This window comes from Triturus cristatus, chromosome 8 (genome assembly GCF_964204655.1).
Source record: "Triturus cristatus chromosome 8, aTriCri1.1, whole genome shotgun sequence".
Taxonomy (NCBI): Eukaryota; Metazoa; Chordata; class Amphibia; order Caudata; family Salamandridae; genus Triturus; species Triturus cristatus.
In genome coordinates this window covers 19,450,617-19,472,115 of record NC_140591.1, presented here as the reverse complement: position 1 = coordinate 19,472,115, position 21,499 = coordinate 19,450,617, and the positions used below count along the sequence as shown (strand labels likewise).

The 21,499-nt window shown below is 47.3% G+C and overlaps 1 protein-coding gene across 1 annotated transcript in view; it reads right to left on the bottom strand.

Annotated features, from left to right (window-relative positions):
- UBASH3A (ubiquitin associated and SH3 domain containing A) overlaps positions 1 to 20,880 on the bottom strand; it is a 234,285-nt gene extending 213,405 nt beyond the window's left edge. The window contains exons 1-2 of the mRNA XM_085620748.1: positions 20,743 to 20,880; positions 10,592 to 10,645 (exon numbers count right to left, since the gene is read on the bottom strand). Coding sequence (XP_085476874.1) covers positions 10,592 to 10,645; positions 20,743 to 20,855 — 167 coding nt within the window. The 5' untranslated portion in view covers positions 20,856 to 20,880. The remainder of the gene's footprint in view (positions 1 to 10,591; positions 10,646 to 20,742) is intronic.
- Between the last annotated feature and the right edge of the window lie 619 nt (positions 20,881 to 21,499).

Genomic DNA, 21,499 nt, shown 5'->3' with positions numbered 1-21,499 from the left:
CCCCTGAACTCTCTTGTCTGTGCCCAGGTCCTGACCCTCCCTTCTATCCTCCCTGGTCCTTTGTGCATGCCCCTGCACCCTCCTTCTTGCCCATCATTGCCATTGTGCTGCCACTAACCCTCCCGCTTGCCATGCATGGTCTTCTGTGCTGCCATGGCCCCTCCCACCTTCCCTGTGTGGTCAGCCAGCTGCCCCTGGCCCCCTCCCACCTTCCCTCCATGGTCTGTGTGTATGCCATCATAGTCTCATTGTTGCTCTCCATGGTGTGTCTTGTTTCTAGTGCCCATCCTGCTTGACCTCCATGTTCATCTTGCTGCTCCTGCCCTGCCCCCTTGCCCCCAGCCCTCTGTTTCCATATGCAGACCCCTATTCCCTCCTTCCTGGCTTGTCTGTTCCATTGTAATGCCCCTGATCCGTCCCTCCTGCCCTTTATGGTCTGTTATGCTGCAGCTTTCTCTCCTGTCTGTCCATTATGGTCAGCTAGCTACCATTTCCTCTTTCCCCTCTGTTCTCTGTTGTCCATGTGCATGCTCCTGTCCCCTCCCTATTGCTTTCTATGGATTGTTGTGCTGCACTCCTGTCCCGCATGCCCTGTGTGGTGTATTGTGCTGCTGCAAACCCTGATGCCTGCCCTGTAGGGTCAGTTTGGGGCACTACTTCATGTCCCTCCTGTCCTCTGTTATCCGAGTCCATGTCCCTACCCCAATTCCTCCTGCCTACCATGATCCAATGTACCATACTTGCAAACATTTTGAACTTGGTAAGAGGGAGATTTTGAAAAAAAACTGGGGTATTGATTTTCCCCTTTGAGTTACATTGAAAAAGAGGAGATTGTAGACAGGAGACAGATCAAATAAAGCCCATTTGAGCTTAAAAACATTGGACATTTCCTGGCTGAAACGGTTCTGTTGGCATGTATGGTTGTACTACCACTGCCTCTTCCTTCTGGCCACAATGGTCTATTATATTGCCACAGCCTCTCTTGCCAGTCCTGTATTGTTGGTTTGATGCCCCTGTCCCCTTTCCACTGCCCTCCATAGTCTGTTGTGCTGTCACTGCCCTTCCTGCCTGCCCAGTGTTGTCAAATTGTTGCCTCTGCACTCTCCTACCTGCCTTCAATTTTCAGAGTCCGTGCCCCTGACCTCTGCCTCTCAACAGTATCCCAATGAACAACTAGATTGCTAACATTCTATATTTATTACAAAAGTGTGGAACGCCTGACGTCATCTTGATGTAATCAAAACTGTAATACCTAGAGTATTTCCTTTAGAAATTACATATATGAGAGGGTCTTATTTGCATCAAAATTATGGTTAGTGCACTAAAAAACTAAAATGAGGGCATATTTTCTGAGTTTTCAAATAGCGACAAAGAACTTTTAAATTATTTGTAATCGTTATGTTTTTTTATCCAGTTGACCACTTGATTAAATGTTGCACCTAGGGGAGAGGATGTGGTGTTACTTCCAGAGCTGCAGACTTTGCAACTGGGGAACCAGGTTGGAGTTTCTGCTTCAGCTCAACATTCTGTGATTCTGGTCAAATCACTTAATCTCCCCATGTCTACAACCAAAATGAATTTGATCTTGTGTGATGTAACCAATGCTCATGTAAAGCACTCCAATACCTGACAAGTCTTCACTATATAAAACTGCAAATACACAAAAAAATAAGTGTTTTGCACACTTCTGTCATTGGGCTACATGTGGGCAACATCTGGGTGATATTTGTGCTGCATTTGGGCTCTTTTGTCTCTGGTGCCCATCTTGGGAGATTTATTTGTTATGAAGTTTCCTAATTTCCTCATTTACTGCAGTCTCCTCAGTAGGAAATGCTTTCAGTTTTTTACTTTGATTCCATCAAGAAGGTATTCAGATATGTCACATATTTGCCATAAATTCTGAATGTTAGCACTCTAGTTGCTCATTAGATCACTGTAGTAAAGCTACTGCTCACCACGGAAGTCTGCTGCTGGTATTGAAAGTGCATGTTTCAGTCTGCATGTCAGAATTTTTTAATGAAATAGAAGAGGATTTGAGAAGTCACTCAAAATGTGTCCTAGTTTTTCTTTCTGCGGCACTAATCATACTTTCTATGGCAACATGAACCCCCTCATTTTGTTCCTTTTTAAATTAAATGTTTTAAGAGTTACCACTTTATTCCAACCAAGATGGCTTCAGGTGTGCCATACGTTTGTCATAAGTAGGACTGTTAGCGCTCTAGTTGTTCTTTAGAACACTCTGGGAAGCTGCAGTAGAACACAAAGGAATCAACTGACAGTCTCTGCCCTTGTTGGATGTACATGTTTTACTGAGAATGTCAGACTTCATTCTCACATGACTGAGAAAGATAATGTGAATTTACAGAAAATATGCTCTCAGTTTAGCTTATAGATCACCTTCCAAACCTCTGTGGGAAAAGCATGAGAAAATAGTTTTCTCTCAAACATGATTCATGATATCACAGCAAAAGGCTTTTTCACAGGGTAACATCACCTTAGAACACACCACAATTCCTATAATGAGTATGGTACCATCAACAAATGATTTATAATGTAACTAAAGTCTTAAAACCTTCTATTAACTGCAATGCTTTTTAATGAGGTGCTATCATGTATATTGGTCCCAAGATGGCTGCCATGCCAACACTTCTTGGATGAAGTGCTGACAGCCAATCAGATCTCACGATGAGATGTGTGGTTAGGCTCCGCCCAGATATATATGTGATTTTACTTTTGATTTTCACTGGAACTACTGAACGGATTTACACCATTTAAGCAAAAGGCACAAGTCTCAACTGAGGACTACATCTTTGCCAAATTTGGTGTAATTCCGTTCAGCACTTCGGGCTGTAGCTGTGTCAACAGGTCCTATGGGAAAATGCATTGGGGAAAACGTGTTTTGGGACCGCCCTTTTTTCTCGGCCCCCGCTTGACGAATCCCCCCGAGACTTTCAGGGTAGGAGCGGAGCGCAGCGCCCCACCTATTTTGAAAATTTCGCGAGGATTCGTCGACCGGCGCCAAAGTTATTCAAAAGAGAATGTTGCGGTTTTCCTATGGTAAGAGGGTCCTAACTATAACTACCTACTGGCGGCCGCCAGTAGGTAATATATATATATATATATATATATATATATATATATATATATATATATATATATATTCACTGAAAAAACCATAGGTTTCACACACGTTATAGTTAGGAATTAGCATTTAAAAAACCTTAGAAATTCAGTGAAAAAACCATAGGTTTCACACATGTTATAGTTAGCTGGACATTTTACTCGTAAAAAACCAATGAAATTGCCCCGTTATAGTTAGTTCAGCTAACTATAACTCGCGCGCCCGCAATGCACTGCTGATGACGTCACATATTACATCACTCATGACATGGTCAGTGACATCACTCATGACATCACTGATGACATCTCAAATGACATCACTGATGACATCACTGATGACATCATCCAGTGAATGTGTGTTTTTCAGAAAAATAAATATGTTTTATATATGTGTATCTCAAGGTCGATGGAAGAATAAATGGGTATATAAGTGTCTAAATGGATGATTTGTTTTTGAAAAATTGATTGTGTTACTGACTGATTAAGTGTATCTCTCACTTTGTGTATAAGTGGCTGCATGGGTTGGTGAGTAGCTACATGGGTGTCTATATAGGTTATTAGTTGTTTTTTTGAGTATCAGTCTGAGTGTCTGTATGGTACGGTGGGGGGTATTACGTAGTGCATAGATGCATGAATGAGTGACTCACTGTTTGTATGTGTTGAAGACAGCATGTGTGCAGGACTGTATGGGTGGATGAGTGTGTGTATGGGTGTGTTAGTGAGTGAATGACTGTCTCAATAGTGTCTTCAGGAGTAACTACATATGTTTTTAACTAGTATATGTGACTATTGGTGTATATATGTGAGTATATGTGAGAGGGAGAGATTGAAAGAGTTCCTGTATGAATAAGTATGTGTTTCTATAAGTGATTGTTTAAAAGACTAAGTATGTGTAAGTTTCCGTAGAAGTAAGTATGGTGGTGTGTGTATTACTGTATATGCAAGTAAATGTATGTTTTATTCTTTATTAGCATGAGTGACTATGTGTGTGAGTAACTCTATGGATGAGTGGCATTGTGTAACAGGATGTATAGATGTATGAGTACATATGATGAGTGAGTACATGTATGAGTGACTGTATAGGACTGTTGGTGAATGAGTGGATGTGTATGTGGATCTTAGAATTACTGAAGAGGTTGTTGTAACTGGTATTGGTATGTCCATTGTTTTGAAATTTTTAGTCTCTATTTTTGAATGTGTGTATCAAAGCTTATATTAAGGTGAGAGGAGGTCTGCCACTCTATCACAAGGATGATGTCATCAGTGATGTCATCAGTGATGTCATTTGAGATGTCATCAGTGATGTCATGAGTGATGTCACTGACCATGTCATGAGTGATGTAATATGTGACGTCATCAGCAGTGCATTGCGGGCGCGCGAGTTATAGTTAGCTGAACTAACTATAACGGGGCAATTTCATTGGTTTTTTACGAGTAAAATGTCCAGCTAACTATAACATGTGTGAAACCTATGGTTTTTTCACTGAATTTCTAAGGTTTTTTAAATGCTAATTCCTAACTATAACGTGTGTGAAACCTATGGTTTTTTCAGTGAATTTCTAAGGTTTTTTAAATGCTAATTCCTAACTATAACGTGTGTGAAACCCATGGTTTTTTCAGTGAATTTGCAAGGTTTTTTAAATGCTAATTCCTAAATATAACGTGTGTGAAACCCATGGTTTTTTCAGTGAATTTGCAAGGTTTTTTATATGCTATTTTTTTTTTTATTCTTCATTTTTTTCAAACATATTTTTAATTTAATTTTCTTATCTTTTATAAAGACTATGCTTAAATTTTTAAAATCCTTAAATATTTTTTTTATATATATTTTTTAAAATAAACATGTAAAATTTATTTCCAGTTTTTTTTTTTTTTTTATTATTTTTTTTTATAGTACGCGTACCGTAATCCAAGCTGTTTTTTTTTCAGACCACCACCGTGTGTATTCTCTGTGACTGCCTACACTCCAGCAGGGGCAACCAGCCTTAGTGATGCTGAATGTATTTGCATTACAGACTTAAACCTGAAAACCCCACTCGCTTCTAATTACTGTGCATGACTATACATGGCAAGCACATGGGTGTGTGCTAAGCCTCTGCTTCTTCCCCCAAAAATTCGCTCCTCTTTTCCATCTACTGCAACTGTGAAATCACCAGAGCAAGACGCAATAAATTTCTGCCTATAATTCTTCTATGCACACAGAGTCATGTTTTCACATAAGTGCCAAAACGAAATTTCTTTGCCAATTTGAAAGCACACTTACTGCTCCTTTTTTTTTCGGGCCAAGTGAAAATCTCTTTTTACACTTTGAAATCACTTTTACAGACTGACACATTCTGAAACCTTTTTTTTAAATTTATTTAAATGCACATGTCCAAGCTGTTTTTTTTTCAGACCACCACCGTGTGTATTCTCTGTGACTGCCTACACTCCAGCAGGGGCAACCAGCCTTAGTGATGCTGAATGTATTTGCATTACAGACTTAAACCTGAAAACCCCACCCGCTTCTAATTACTGTGCATGACTATACATGGCAAGCACATGGGTGTGTGCTAAGCCTCTGCTTCTTCCCCCAAAAATTCGCTCCTCTTTTCCATCTACTGCAACTGTGAAATCACCAGAGCAAGACGCAATAAATTTCTGCCTATAATTCTTCTATGCACACAGAGTCATGTTTTCACATAAGTGCCAAAACGAAATTTCTTTGCCAATTTGAAAGCACACTTACTGCTCCTTTTTTTTTCGGGCCAAGTGAAAATCTCTTTTTACACTTTGAAATCACTTTTACAGACTGACACATTCTGAAACCTTTTTTTTAAATTTATTTAAATGCACATGTCCAAGCTGTTTTTTTTTCAGACCACCACCGTGTGTATTCTCTGTGACTGCCTACACTCCAGCAGGGGCAACCAGCCTTAGTGATGCTGAATGTATTTGCATTACAGACTTAAACCTGAAAACCCCACCCGCTTCTAATTACTGTGCATGACTATACATGGCAAGCACATGGGTGTGTGCTAAGCCTCTGCTTCTTCCCCCAAAAATTCGCTCCTCTTTTCCATCTACTGCAACTGTGAAATCACCAGAGCAAGACGCAATACATTTCTGCCTATAATTCTTCTATGCACACAGAGTCATGTTTTCACATAAGTGCCAAAACGAAATTTCTTTGCCAATTTGAAAGCACACTTACTGCTCTTTTTTTTTCGGGCCAAGTGAAAATCTCTTTTACAGACTGACACATTATGAATCCACCATGTGTAACTACAACAAAAACAATTCCCATTTCTATTATTCATTTCTTAAGTTACCACATACATCCCCTCTCAAACTGTAAACTCACCTTTAAATTTAGTTATTTGTGAAAGAAATGTGTCACTCAAACAGCAGATTATCAGAGCCAGGATCTCTGTTCTGTACACCTCTCTCCTCTCAGCAGAACCAGATAATGGCAAACTTTCCCTCTATTTTTCCACACATATACATGTAAGTTTCAAATCTCAGTGCTTCCCCCTTTTTTTCAAATGTAATGACACATTTCTATTGGTTGAAAACCAACCCTTTTCCAAAAGTACCCTGCCCCCAACTTGACTTCTGCCTAGTACCCTTCCCCCAACTTGACTTCTGCCTGCTACCATAGCAACAGCTCATGGAACACTGCTGTGTGCAGTTAGGTCAGAAGTTCGACACACAATGTTTCAATTCCACAGAGCAAGAGTGCTTGACTTTTCAAACCTAACTGCAAATCCATAGTACTGTTCTTTGGTTACACATTTTTTTGTACCAATACAAAACATGCTTCTATTAATTTTCACATACAGCCTATTTTTTATTCTAGAATGGTATGAAACAGCCAATCAGTTCTTTTTGTTTTGTAAAAAATATGTATGCCTCCATTTCCAAACTGTCTTTATTTTCATATTGCCATTCTACTGAAAGACACCTCCTGAGTGCATCCAGTTCTCCTTTGAAGATGTTCACAGTGTGGATTGTAGGGCACAGCTATGTCTTCTGGAGTGAAAAGTTTGCAGAGAAAACAGATATGGTGAGAGACCTTGCTTTGCCAAATGTAGACATTAAATGGATTGGTCAGAGAGGGTTAAAGTGGCACCAATTGATGCCATTGGTGAAATCCTTCATGCAAATCCAACACCCTGACCTCATAATAGTGCACTGTGGTGGCAATGACCTAGGCACTTTGACTGGGGTAGGTCTGGAAATGCTTATGAAGGACACCTTTGCACAACTGTTTACACTTTTCCCTAAAACTGCCTTTGTGTTTTCCAACATATGCCAAAGGCAAAAATGGAACTGGTCCAATCATTTCTGTCCACAGATTGACAAAGCAAGAAAGCACGTCAACAAATCTGTTTCTGCTTTCCTCCGTGACTATGGTATGGGTGCCATTTACCACAACAACTTGCGTTACGACATGCAAGACATTTATAGAGGAGATGGTGTGCACTTCAATGATGAAGGGAACAGAGTCTTCCTCTTGAACCTTAGACTCTGCATCGGTACTTACTTGTAAGTACCACTAAAAAAATGACTCCATAAACACAACAGCTCTTTTTAGAGCTCCCTAATTTCTAAACTCTTAAATCTGATTTTCATTTATTTATTTTTTTTTTTTTTACCGTACGCTTACCGTGAGCTTACCGTACGCGTACCCCGTGATTTTTTTTAAAATCAATAAATGTTTTTTTTGTACTTTTCTGTCCTTCTTTGACCCCCTTACAATTGTTAGGGGGTCTGTAACTCTCCTCATTGCCCCCTTACTTTGTTTTCACTCTTTTTTTTCAGAGTGAAATACACAAAATGGCGGCCGCCGCTTCCTGGTTTCGGCCGATTCGAATGTTTACTAAGATCTAAGAGCCAATCAGAATCGCGCTCGCGCACGCCACCGTACGCTTACCGTAAGCGTACGGTAAGCGTACCGTAAGCGGGCTCAGATATATATATTGATTTAAAGGCTATTTTCTCAGAATCTACTGAACAGATTTACACCAAACCTACAAAAGGCACTTCCTTGACCTGAGGACTACCTCTCTGCCAAATTTTGAGTAATTCTGTTCAGCCGTTCGGGCTGTAGGTCGTTCTAAAGGTCCTATGGAAAAATGCATGGGAAAAACGCGTTTTGGGACCCCCCTTTTATCTCAGCCCCCGCTTGACGGATCCCCCCGAGACTTTCAGGGTAGGAGCGGAGCGTAGCGCCCCACCTATTTTGAGAAATTCGCGAGGATTCGTCGACCGGCGCCAAAGTTATTCAAAATAGAATGTTGAGGTTTTCCTATGGAAACGTGGTCCTAACTATAACTACCTACTGGCGACCGCCAGTAGGTAATATATATATATATATATATATATATATATATCAAAGAAACTCCTACTCCATCGAGAACAGGTAGGTAGGAGAACAGGTAGAGGCCACACCAGGGGTAACGTTGGAAGATCTTTAGTTGATTGATGACAGCGTGTGCATAATGCATTTCGGCCTTCCGGCCTTCCTCAGATGCTGCTGCTTTGCAAGAGATAACTCCACCCCCACCTTTCATCGTCCAGAGTCACTGCCATTGGCGGAAATCCGCTGACCCACGGTCACATGTGTGCAACTCCACTGTAGTTCTGCCACAACTACAGCTCCCAGAATGCTGTAGGCTCTGGTGAGTGTTGCTGGGCAGTGGCTGAATAAAATAACCCCCATGAATGTAGGGTTTATCCTGGAACGGTGCGGAGTGTTCAAATCAAGAGTCTTGCAAAAAAGAAAGAATTGCCGATCCTCCTCTGGTCCCCTTTAGCGCTCCAGCCTCGTTGCACGTTTGCCGTCCGGATCATGAAATGGAGTTACAATGAACCCGTCTCCATGTCAATGACAAGCTGCATCTCGCAGAAGTCCAGGGTTCAGGCATATACTTCGGGGCGGGCCGGAGTCAATTCAATCCCTTGAATCAAACAAAAGCTGCACGCAGCGGATGCCAGTAATGCCCCGGCCTCTTGTCGTAACGGGGCCTCTCACGCGTCTCTGGCTGACGCGAAAACATCAAAGAAACTCCTACTCCATCGAGAACAGGTAGAGGCCACACCAGGGGTAACGTTGGAAGATCTTTAATTGATTGATGACAGCGTGTGCATAATGCATTTCGGCCTTCCGGCCTTCCTCAGATGCTGCTGCTTTGCAAGAGATAACTCCACCCCCACCTTTCATTGTCCAGAGTCACTGCCATTGGCGGAAATCCGCTGACCCACGGTCACATGTGTGCAACTCCACTGTAGTTCTGCCACAACTACAGCTCCCAGAATGCTGTAGGCTCTGGTGAGTGTTGCTGGGCAGTGGCTGAATAAAATAACCCCCATGATATATACATACATATACATACGCATGACAAGTGTTGGTGCTTTCATTGCACAAAAAGAGTGGTATAAAAATATAAAAATAAAAATCCTTATTTCACAGTTCCCTGTAAAATATGGTGTTTTATACCATTACATTTTGCGTGATAAAAGCACTGAAACAAGTATGTCGCTGTTGTCTGTGAAATACGGATGTCATCACCATAAAGACAGCCCCCTACCACTCCGCAGAGCATCAGCCTCGTCATGGGTTTAGGCAGCAAGGTTATCTGAAGTGTGCACATTTTAATGTTAAGGTTGGGGGGGGGGGCTATATAATTAGTTAACGTTTTGTTAATACAAAAGGGAAAATATTTAATATCATTATTATGTTAAAATATGTAACTTAAAATATAAGTATATGCTTTCAATTTCATTTAAGATCTATTTTTAAGGGTAGTTAGGGAAGGGTAGTGTTTAAGAGTGAGGAGCTTTTACGGTTCAGGGAGGGGTAGTCCTAAGGGGCAGAAAGAGTTATTAGGATTCAGAAATGGGTAGTGTTTAAGGGTAGTAAGACATTTTTAGACTTCAGGGATGGGTAGTGTTAAGGGGCAGTAAAGAGTTATTAGGGCTTGAACATGGGTAGTTCATTTAAATGATTTTACTTTAAACGATTAAACTTTAAAAGTGATATTAATGTACATTAAAATAATATTATTGGTGTAATTATTAAAAAATATTATTTAGTAGGTTCCGCTATCGTCAAACATCTACGTCCTGTTCTAAATCTGGTGGACGGACCATAATGTTGGTGGGGAGGGAAGTCCGCCGCTGTGTGATGGACTTTCCTCTCCCCCAACATTTGAATCAGGCCCGAAGTGTTTATTTTAATCGCGCGTTTAGATGTCCAAGGAGGCAATAATAAAGATTGGAAGTGACTCCACCCCTGCTTACATTTATTAGCACCGTCATCAATTAAACAACATTAGTAACTCCTAGAAGATGCAATATAATGCTGGTTTTAATCACTGGACAGTTTACCACTAACAACGTTAGAAAACCCTGACATGAATGTTTACATGTTTCGGTCCTTGACACGGAAATTGATGCCCAAGAAATGAGTGTAAATCCTGGTACTCACCAGGCGGCTGCCTCCTCGCTGCTCTTCCGTCCAGTGGCTGCCAGAGCTTTCTGCCTGTGGGTGCAAAGAGAGAGCCGGTAAGGTGAGCATGGCCATGGAGCTGGGTAGAAGGCATGAGTATGACTGGGGAGATGCCGGGAAGCAGCGTTTACAGCGCGGCGTGGACCACGTGCTGCAGTTACTACACAAGCGTTACAACAAATGCATCTTTACCATGCATTCCTTTACCATGCACATCATTACAATGGCAGGCTTGAAGGAAAGCGGTGTAAAGCCCAACGCTTTCCCTACTGTTGTGCAGGCTGGAGTTTCAATAGTAAATTATACTGCTCCAAAGTCCAGCGCTTTCCCTAAGGCAAGGCGTTGTAATGTTACGCAGGATAAAGGAACACGTGGTAAAGACGCATTCATTGTAAATATTGCAGAGTACCAGCATGCGTGGTAAAGGACTCTGTTGTTCCTACATACAACTGAGACGCCGGGCATAAGAACCAGAGTCTTGGCAGGTAGAGCCCCCGCCACACCCTGAGGCACATGACAAAACCCACGCCTTACTCCTGCAAAGGGAGATTACACCTGGTAGGACCCACACCTTGTCTGGCAGGGCCCACACCATGTCCACTACACACTATGTCATTCATGAAAGGCGTGTGATAAGTTGGCCAACAGAATGACCCTGCAGAGTTTGATGCCCTCAGTCCCTTTATTTTCTTATGAGAAGGATATTCATGGAAGCGGCAGGTACACTTTGTGCGTGTCATGGGTGGGTGTAAGGTCCGCGCGTGTCCGTGGTAGTATCTACTTTGGACTCCATGCGTTTGATGGAGTAAAACTGGGGAGGTTCTTGTGTGAGGCCGCACAGGGCTCTGCTGACCTGCATCTTTGAATATTCCCTTCCCTCCTGACCTCTGTCTGGTGCCATGGTGTGCATTTCTTGTGTTTCCCAATTCTTTATTGAGAAATCAGAACAAAACAATGTGAAGAGGGGAGGGGACACAGCACAAACAAATACAGCACAAAGTGAAACAAAACATTGGCGACCAGAAAAGCTGAGATCCATGAAACAGGGACCCTTGAGGGAGAGGCAAGGCAATGTCAAGGAGGATACACAGGTCAACAGCTGCACCCAAAACAATCAGAGGTGATGTAGTGTTCCTGGCTTTGTCCTGGCTGTAGCTTCAGTGGCCAGACACCCTGCCCCTGGACCTGTGGGCACCCCTGGCATCCGAAAAGTTGTATCATGACTGGCAGCTCAAAGGACAGTGGGTCTTTTCAATGTCTTGTGCCTTTTACTGGAATACCCAGGTATGGGCACCAAAGACATCTGAAGTCCCCAGTCCTCAGCCTTTGGGCCAGTAGACTCTTTCACACTCAAGGGTCCGACGGGTTGTTTATTGTTTTTTAGGCATACTGCTTTCTTGAGCAAAGGTCCAGAGACAATCCTGTCCTCCAATGGGGATAAGTCTTGGAGTTCAGGGCCGCATGGGATAGGCTCTGCCATGGCTTGCCGAAACTACAGGCTATTCTACATTGAGTGCCTTAAAGGTCATTGGTCTATTAATTACCCAGGCGGCTGCCAATTGGCTGATTCCTATTAAGTCCCACTTCTGGATTCCAGGGATCCCACCAACTTCTTTCATTAGATAAGTATCCCATACTGGGGTCTCTTTGGTTAGGAGCTAGACCCCTGACCCTCGGTCAGAGATCAACTCTCCTCCCGCAGCTTCGCCTAACAGCACTCAGCTTTAGTCCAGACAAGGCAGGGTTCGAGCCTCCTCCCTGCTTGCTCCCATTCTTGGCCTGGCTTGGTTCTTGGTTTTTTCTCGCCTTCTCCCCTGCTGCCCTTAATGCTCTTTCTACGTTAATTTTTCCCGCCGCTTCCAGCCCCGCTCCTGCCTCCCAGCCGCAAGCCTCTCCCCCCTCCTCTACTTATATGGCGACCGATGTGCGGTCGCGCAGTGGGCGCGCTGCTGGCGCGCCAAAGGCACGCCCATCTGCACCTGTCCGCTCATGGAACGCGCCCAGCGACCCCCTGGCCCTCACGAGCACCAAGACACCAGACGCCGGTACAACACCAACCACCTCCACGCACTCAACGCCGGCCGATCAACCGCCTGCTTCCAGGCCTCCCCGAAGTACACCCACGGACCATTCACCTGCCGAAACTGCAGCTTCACCAGCAAGTGTACACCAGCACATCCTGCCCCCCCACCAATGTAGGCAACAGCCACCTCAGATGCATACTGCTCAACACCCGCTCCGTCCACAGGCACGCCATTGAACTCTGGGACCTGCTCGATTCATCCTCCCCGGGCGTCGCGTTCCTGATGGTACTTGAATGAACACCTCATTAGCGCCCGACGTTGCCATAGCCATCCCGGATGGCTACAAGATCACCCGCAGGGACTGCACCAACAGACCGAGAGGAGGAATCTCCATTGTCCACAGAAATACCCTCAGAATCTCAACCAACACCGAGGACACCGTAGGCACCACCGAACACCTGCACTTCCAGATCCACATCCAGCCCAACACCACCCTCAGAGGAACCCTTGTGTACAGACCCTCCGGACCCCGGGCACAGTTCATCGACTCCATCACAGACGCCGTCTGCTCGCACGCCCTAGCCTCCACAGATTACATCCTCCTCAGAGACCTCAACTTCCACCTTGAGAACACCAACGACAGCAACTCCACCACACTACTGGACAACCTCACCAACCTCAGCCTCAAACAGCTCGTCACAACACCCAACCATTCCGCCGGACACACGCTCGACTCCATTTTCTCCGCCAGCAGTCATGTCTCAGTCAGCCACACCACCGAACTCCACTGGACCGACCACCACTGTGTCCACTTCGCCTTCATGAAAACCACCGTACACAACCACCAGTAAAGAATCCCCCACCGCAGCTGGAACAAGGTCACCGGAGACCAGCTAACCACCACCCTCACCCGAAACCCACCAGCCGACTACACCAACACCGACACAGCCGCCCGCAACCTCAGGCAATGGATCAACGATTGCGCCAAAACTCTCGCCCCAATCAAGAAACCCTCAAACAGATGCACCAGATATCCAAGCAGACCTGCAGAAGACAAGAGAAGAAATGGCACCACGAGCAAACACCGAACAACCAGGCAGCCCTCAAGAACTACAGCAGCAGACACCTCCAACTCATCCGAACGGCCAAAAGGACCTCCTTCAAGGAACGCATCGACAACAGCGCACACAACAGCAAAGAGCTCTTCAACATCGTGATGGAACTCGCCAATCTCAGCTCCAACTCCAACGACGTCCCACCGCCACAAGACCTCTGCGACTCTCTAGCAACCTTCTTCCAACGCAAGATCACAGACATCCACGACAGCTTCAGCTCCCAGACCTCTCCAACAGCCGCCGACACCCCAGATCCACCGCCCCAGTCACACTGGCGGCCTGACCTCCTGGAACCACATAAATGACAAAGACACCATCAAGACCACGAACACCATCCACTCCGGCTCACCATCAGACCCCTGCCCCCACCACATCTTCAACAAAGCGAGCTCCATCATCGCACCCCAACTCCGTAAGATTTTCAACAGCTCATTCGAGACCACCACCTTCCCAGAAAGCTGGATACACGCAGAGATCAACGCCCTGCTCAAGAAACCCAAGGCAGACCGAAAGGACCTCAAGAACTTCCGGCCCATCTCCCTGCTCCCGTTCCGGGCGAAAGTTATCGAGAGGATAGTCAACAGACAATTGACCCAATTCCTCGAAGAGAACTACACCCTGGACTCGTCCCAATACAGATTCCGCAGCAACCACAGCACCGAAACTGCCCTCATCGCCGCCACCGACGACATCAGGGCCCTGCTGGACAACGGCAAAACCGCGGCCCTCAACCTCCTGGACCTCTTGGCCGCCTTCGACGCCGTTTGCCACCACACCCTTCGCACACGCCTCTACAACGCAGGGATCCGTGACAAAGCCCTGGACTGGATCACCTCCTTCCTCACCGACAGAAGCCAGAGAGTCTCATACGCCGACGACACCCAGCTGATCCTCTCTCTCACCAAAGACCCTGCCACTGCCAAAACCAACTTCCACGAAGGGATGAAGGCAGTCACTGAGTGGGTGAAGAGCAGCTGCCTGAAACTGAACTCAGACAAGACAGAGGTCCTCATCCTCTGGTCCACCCCCTCTGCCTGGGATGACTCCTGGTGGCCGGCCTCGCTGGGAACTGCACCGACACCCACCGACCACGCACGCAACCTGGAGTTCATCCTGGACTCCTCTGTCAATGACCCAACAAGTCAATGCCATCTCTTCCTCCTGCTTTAACACCCTCTGCATGCTTCACAAGATCTAAAGATGGATCCCCACCGGAACCAGAAGAACGGTCACCCAGGCCCTCGTCAACAGCAAGGACTACGGCAATGCCCTCTACGTGGGAACCACGGCCAAACTCCAGAAGAGACTCAAACGCATACAGAACGCCTCCGCATGCCTCATCCTCGACATCCCCCACCACAGCCACATCACCGCCCACCTGAGGGACCTGCACTGGCTCCCCGTCAACAAGAGGATAACCTTCAAGCTCCTCACCCACGCACGCAAGGCACTCCACAACTCCAGGCCAGCGTACCTCAACCACCGACTCGACTTCTACACCCCGAACCGCCAGCTCCGCTCCTCCGACCTCGCCCTCGCCACCGTCCCACGCATCCACAGAGCGACCGCCGGCGGCAGATAATTCTCCCACCTCGCCGCCAGGACATGGAACACCCTCCCTGTCCACCTACGACAGACCCAGGACCTGCTGTCCTTCAGGAGACTCTTCAAGACCTGGCTGTTCGATCAGTAGCTGCTCGCCCCCTCACCCTCACGGGAGAGTAGCGCAGACAAAGGCAAAGGGTGGAGGAGGAAGGGAGGAGTGAGGGAAGGGAAGGGAGGAAGGAATAGGGGATAGATGGAATAGTTCCGTGAAAGGGCGGATGGATGGATGCATGAGCGAAAGGGTGGATTTAAGGATGGATGAGTGAAAGGAAGGGGGTGGATGGATGAATTGATGGATAAGTGAGTGAAAGCTGAATGGATGGGTGGAGTAAAAGGATGGATGAATGAATGAACGGATTGATGAATGGATAGATGGATGGAAGAGAGAAAAGATGGATGTCACCATGGATGAGTGAATGGGTGGATGGATGAATGAAAAGGAGGGTAGATTGATGCCTAGATGAAAGGTTGGACAGGCGGATGTGTGAAAGGTTGGGTGGATGAGTGAGTGAAAGGATGGATGAGTGAAAGTGTGAATGGATAGATGAGTGGATAGATGGTCGAAGGGTGGATAGGCGAGTGATAGCATGGATGGCTGAGTGAAAAGGTGGATGGATGAGGAAAAGGATGGATAGATGGCTGAATGAATGAATGACAATTAATGGATGAAAGGGGGTATGGACAAGTGAAAGGATGGATGAGATAATGAGTGGATGGATGGATGGGCTTGATTGATAGGTTTGAAGATGGATGGCTAAACAGACAGATGGAATGATGACAGACTGAAAGATGGTTGAAAGATTGAATGGATGAAAGAATGTAAGGATGAAATGGTGGATGTCAGCAGGTGGTTGGAAGGATGAAAAGATGAATAGATAGATGCGTGATGACTTGCTTTAAGATACACTACATTTATTTACGTGAACAAATTCAGGTCTTTATTAACAAATGTTCCTGTTGGGAACTCGACATCAACCCGACTCGCAAATATGTAGTCAGGAAAGCACTGGGACCCAGCACTCGGGCGCCCATAGCGATGAGACAGATGCAAGAACAAGAAATCCCATATCAATCCCACAGTCAGGAGCAGCGATACCAATATGAGCCATGGAAGGGGAGAGGAGTTGGCCCTGGGGCTAGGGTGGTCGACCTCGGACCTGGGGAACTGGGTTTGAGTCTCGACAATGACGCTGAACATCCTGTGCAAATCACTTAATCTCCCCGTGCCTAACAAAAATGAATGTGCCCTCATGTAATGCAACTGGTGCTATGTAAAGCGCTCTGATACCAGATACCTTCGGGTCATGTTCGCGCTATATAAACCTCAGTAAAAAAAAAAAAAAACATTGGTCCCAATAAAGCACACATGGCCGGAGAGGGACGCATGCTTCTAAAACACTATAAAGTCAGATGCCACATGAATTAGGAACACATAGCCAATTAGAACACAGCACACACACTATATGCAGTGATCACACGCTCCCCGTGCCGAACATCTGGACACATTACCAACTGGCCACGTTGTGTCCACTCCATGCAAGGTCGAGACCCATCTGGTTTATTTTGAACAATTAATTTATGACTCCAAAGCCAGCAACTTCCATTCCTTACCATACAAGGGTCACCGGACCCGTTTACGGCCTGCAATGAACTGCAGCTCATCTCAGATCGAATGTAAGTTGAGACAGTCCTCAGAAACTGTGGGGCAGATTTACGTTTCCTGGCGCATCCCTGCGAATCATCAGGGATCAATCAATCAATCAATCAAGCATTTGTAAAGCGCGCTATATACCCGTGAGGGTCTCAAGGCGCTGGGAGGGGGCGCTACTGGTCGAAGAGCCAGGTCTTGAGAAGTCATCTGAAGGCCAGCAGGTCCTGGGTCTGTCGTAGGTTGGTAGGGAGAGTGTTCCAGGTCTTGGCGGCGAGGTAGAAGTATCTGCCGCCGGCGGTGGTTTTCCAGATGCGAGGGACTGTGGCGAGGGCGAGGTCGGCGGAGCGGAGCTGGCGGAGCGGGGTGTAGATGCTGAGTCGTACATTGAGGTACGCTGGTCCGGTGTTGTGTAGGACTTTGTGTGCGTGGATGAGGAGCTTGAAGATGATCCTCTTGTTGACAGGGAGCCAGTGGAGGCCTCTCAGGTGGGGGGTGATGTGGCTGCGACGGGGGACGTCAAGGATCAGATGCCCAGGAAACTTGCGACATGCATCTCAATCCTTGTGCCACCACGGATGCGCCGCATTTACAATGCAGCGCATCATGGCGCAAGGAAATGCAGATGCGTGTCGCAGCTGCTGCCGTAAGGTTGGCGCAGTGCTGGAGTTGTGTCGCATCACTGTGCCAACCCTGCCTATGTGTAACATGGTGCGTCAAGCCTTACGCCTGCTTCAAGAAGGCGCAAGGTTTTGACGCAGGGGGGTCGGAAAACTGACTGAGTGAAATCTTGTAGATTTCACTCAGCCACTTTTCCGAGGCGTTCCTGCACCGGAACGCCCCCCCTGCCCCAAAACGCCCACATGAAACCTGATGCAGTTTTCATGTGGCGCAGGGCTTTACAACGTGACGCATCTCCCTAGATGCGTCACGTTGTAAATACCCCGCAGCATTGCTGGCTTTACGCCACCGCTGCGTCACAGAAGTGATGCAACGGCGGCGCAAAAGTGGCGTACGGGGCTTGTAAATCTGCCCCTGTGCCTCTAACTGATCTCCCAGCCTCAATCTTTAATTACACAAACTGTTCCTGTTTTGCCAAACACCTCTTGTCTCTTGTTTTTCAAAGGTATTTCCTGTTCAAGCAACTGTGCCCTAAGATCTTTGTTTCAAGTGGGGTGTATTTAAATTTTCTGGCTACTCCCTTGAACCAGGGCCCTATTGCGTAAATCCTGTAACAATGTTCGGGGTTACCTCTCTGGTTAGAAAGGATTCTCTTTGTATGCTTAGTTCTTCGAGTGTTACAGCGCTCTTCCTTCTCTGGGGTGAAGCAGAAACTGGACATTCAGTCATTCGGTTATTGCTGTGCCCGGAGTGTCTAACACTTGAGTAAGCCTCAGAGGTTTTCGCCCTACTACCCTCTGACTGTCAGGGGGTAAAGGGCAGCACTTGGTGATTCACCCTAGGGTCCGGTGCTGCTGTGGCACCGGACACCGGCGGTAAATGACCCCTCTAGTCTCAATTAGAGCGCAGTGACCCCTGACTTCACTGGGAGCAGGTCTAATCTCCCGCAGTGGCTCTCTCATGGCGGATACAGGCCCTTGGGTCGGAAGATCCCACCGCCCTACAGGCAGACCACCACTAGACAAAGGATCTCTCCCCAGCAGGAACATTGATCACCAGAGTTATCTTGACGGCTTATTGATCCTGAAAACTGAAAACAAAAGAACTTTACAGACCATCCTTTTAAACCCCTATGTTAATTTAAAAACAAACCCCCCACCCCGAAGGTCAGTGCCAGGTGCGTCTGCACCGGCTGCTCCGCCCTGAAGCCGCCCCTGAACTCACACCACATACAGCAGATTGCCAATGGCCGCTCACGGAGGCGGTTGTGTGTCGACCAACGGGACGGATGCACACCCTGCCACCCAGACTCAAATTCAGGCTGCAGGAGTCCAGGAGCAGGCTCCGTGGCTGATGCTGCGTCTCCTGAGAGGACTGAACTCGGAGGGGACTTGCGGCAGGGGGTGTATTATTCCGTATAATACACGATTCTACCATCTCCCGCCCTCCTGGTCCTGGCCAGTTAAAACCCCCTCTCGCTTCCCTTTCTGTGAAAGAGACCTCCTGGACTCTGTCCTTTGTGAATAAACTCACCAATGAGAAGCTGCGAGTTTGGGGCAAAGACGTTCAAGAATGTCGCTGTAAGTCGCTATTAACGACGGCTTTGTGGTTTAGTATGTAGGGCTCGGTGGGCTCAAGCACGCGCTGCAGGGGTCTGTGTCTGGCCGCAAGATCACAATTGGAGATCCTGGGGGTCCACTCAGCCGTTCATCTTCCTGCGTGCACTCCAATGAAACGTTACCCATCGGTCATATAGCGCCCAGAGCCCCGTGGAGATGAATGGGCGCTTTACGGCGCAGGTTATGTTTTATGCAGCGCCCCTGGAACGAGCTCTAGCGATGTGATTAATAAGCATATATGAACCATACATTTTATATCACCCTTATCAGAGCGCGCCTGACCTTTCAGAGGAAGAAGTTCAAAGGTAACAGAGTTAAAGAGGCGGCCGGCCTCGTGCAGAGGAGCGACATTTCACCAGGCGTGCAAGAAGGAAGGTGACACCACCGATGCACACCGATGCACACCGATGCACACCGATGCCTTTCATGACGGTATTTATTGTTGATAACGTCAGAAGGCGGGAGCCGTTCCATCCTTTCAGCCTCTCTCCGGCTGCCAGGCGTGTCCACAACGCCCCACGGAGGGCATGGCATGTGCAGAACAGTGACAGGGTGCAGGGTGACCTGCAGAGGGCACCAGGGCTGGCGATGACGTGCTCAAGATTGCATCTTAGATTATCATTTGCTCAATAAAACTCTACACAAATAGAAGTGCGAATCCACATGTATGATTTAAATACAGATGGTAATAAAACAGCTGTTTTTTCGCCGACCAAACAGTAGAAATGAGAACAAATAAATAAATACGGATAAAGAGAGATGGGAAAGAAAAGACATGCATTCATAACTGTAAAGACATCATAACAGAGCATAACGTGGAACGCGGGTATTAATCGAATAAGAGGCAGAGGGGACTGGAGAAAGTCAGTCACATTTTAGATCTGACTACTGATAGATCTTAATGCAGAGACGCTCGTGTCAGGCTAGCGCCGTTGAAAGGCTGGCAGGGCTGGGGTAGATCACTTTCAGGCCAGTGCCTTTGAAAGGCTGGCAGAGTTGGAAGAGAGTCAGTTAGATGTCAGCCCAGTGCTTCTGAAATACTTTCAGCGCTAGATGAGTCACATGTCAGCGCAGTGCCCGAGGAAGGCTGGCAGAGCTGGGGTAGAGTCAGTTAGATATCAGGCCAGTGTCTTTGAGAGGCTGGCAGAGCTGGGGCAGAGTCCATCAGCTGTCAGCCCAGTGTCTTTGAGAGGCCGGCAGATCTGGGGAAGTCAGTTAGATGTCAGGCCCATGTTTTGAAGCCTTCGTAGGACCTGGTGAATGACATGTCGGGCTGGACTGTGATGCAGACAGTCAAATGTCAAGATAGCGCCCCTGAAAGGGTGATGAAGCGGGAAGCGAATCAATCCCATGTCAGTGCTGACCTGCAAGGCTGGGGCAGGGCCAGTCACATACCGACAAGTTCCACCACGTTGAACTGGAGGTCCAGCCTCGACCCCTCCCCCCCTCCCCCGGTCTCCCTTGTTGCTGTGAGTAAGGGGTAGGAGGGTGCACTCACGCCCTGTGCTCAGGCACTCCCAGCGACAGCAGAGACTCCAGAGGCGGGCGGGGGCTCCGGCTCCTCAGTTTACCGCAGACCTGGGTGTAGAGGGGCAGCGCGGCCTCCGCCATCTCTTCCTCCCCTCACTGCAGACTGAGGGCAGAGGAGAGCTCTGCAGAGAGCTTCTCACCTCCCGCAGCGGAACCACATCCTGTGCTGGGCCTGCCTCTCACATGTCAGCAGCCTCCCCCTGGGCCACTGCCTGCCGCTGGAGCCTCTACCGTAGAGGGCCCTTGTAGAGTCAGAGGTGCCAGGGAGGGGTGTGACGTGAAACACAAGAGTACAGGATCCTGGCCCTCAGGATGGCACCTTTACTGAAGAGGGCTCTTGTAGAGTCAGAGGTGCCAGGGAGGGGTGTGATGTGAAACACAAGAGTACAGGACCCTGGCCCTGAAGATGGCACCTTTACTGGGGAATGCCCTTTGTCACAGGTGCCAGGGAGGGGTGTGACGTGAAGAGTACAGGATCCTGGCCCTCAGGATGGCACCTTTACTGAAGAGGGCTCTTGTAGAGTCAGAGGTGCCAGGGAGGGGTGTGACGTGAAACACAAGAGTACAGGATCCTGGCCCTCAGGATGGCATCTTTACTGAAGAGGGCTCTTGTAGAGTCAGAGGTGCCAGGGAGGGGTGTGATGTGAAACACAAGAGTACAGGACCCTGGCCCTGAAGATGGCACCTTTACTGGGGAATGCCCTTTGTCAGAGGTGCCAGGGAGA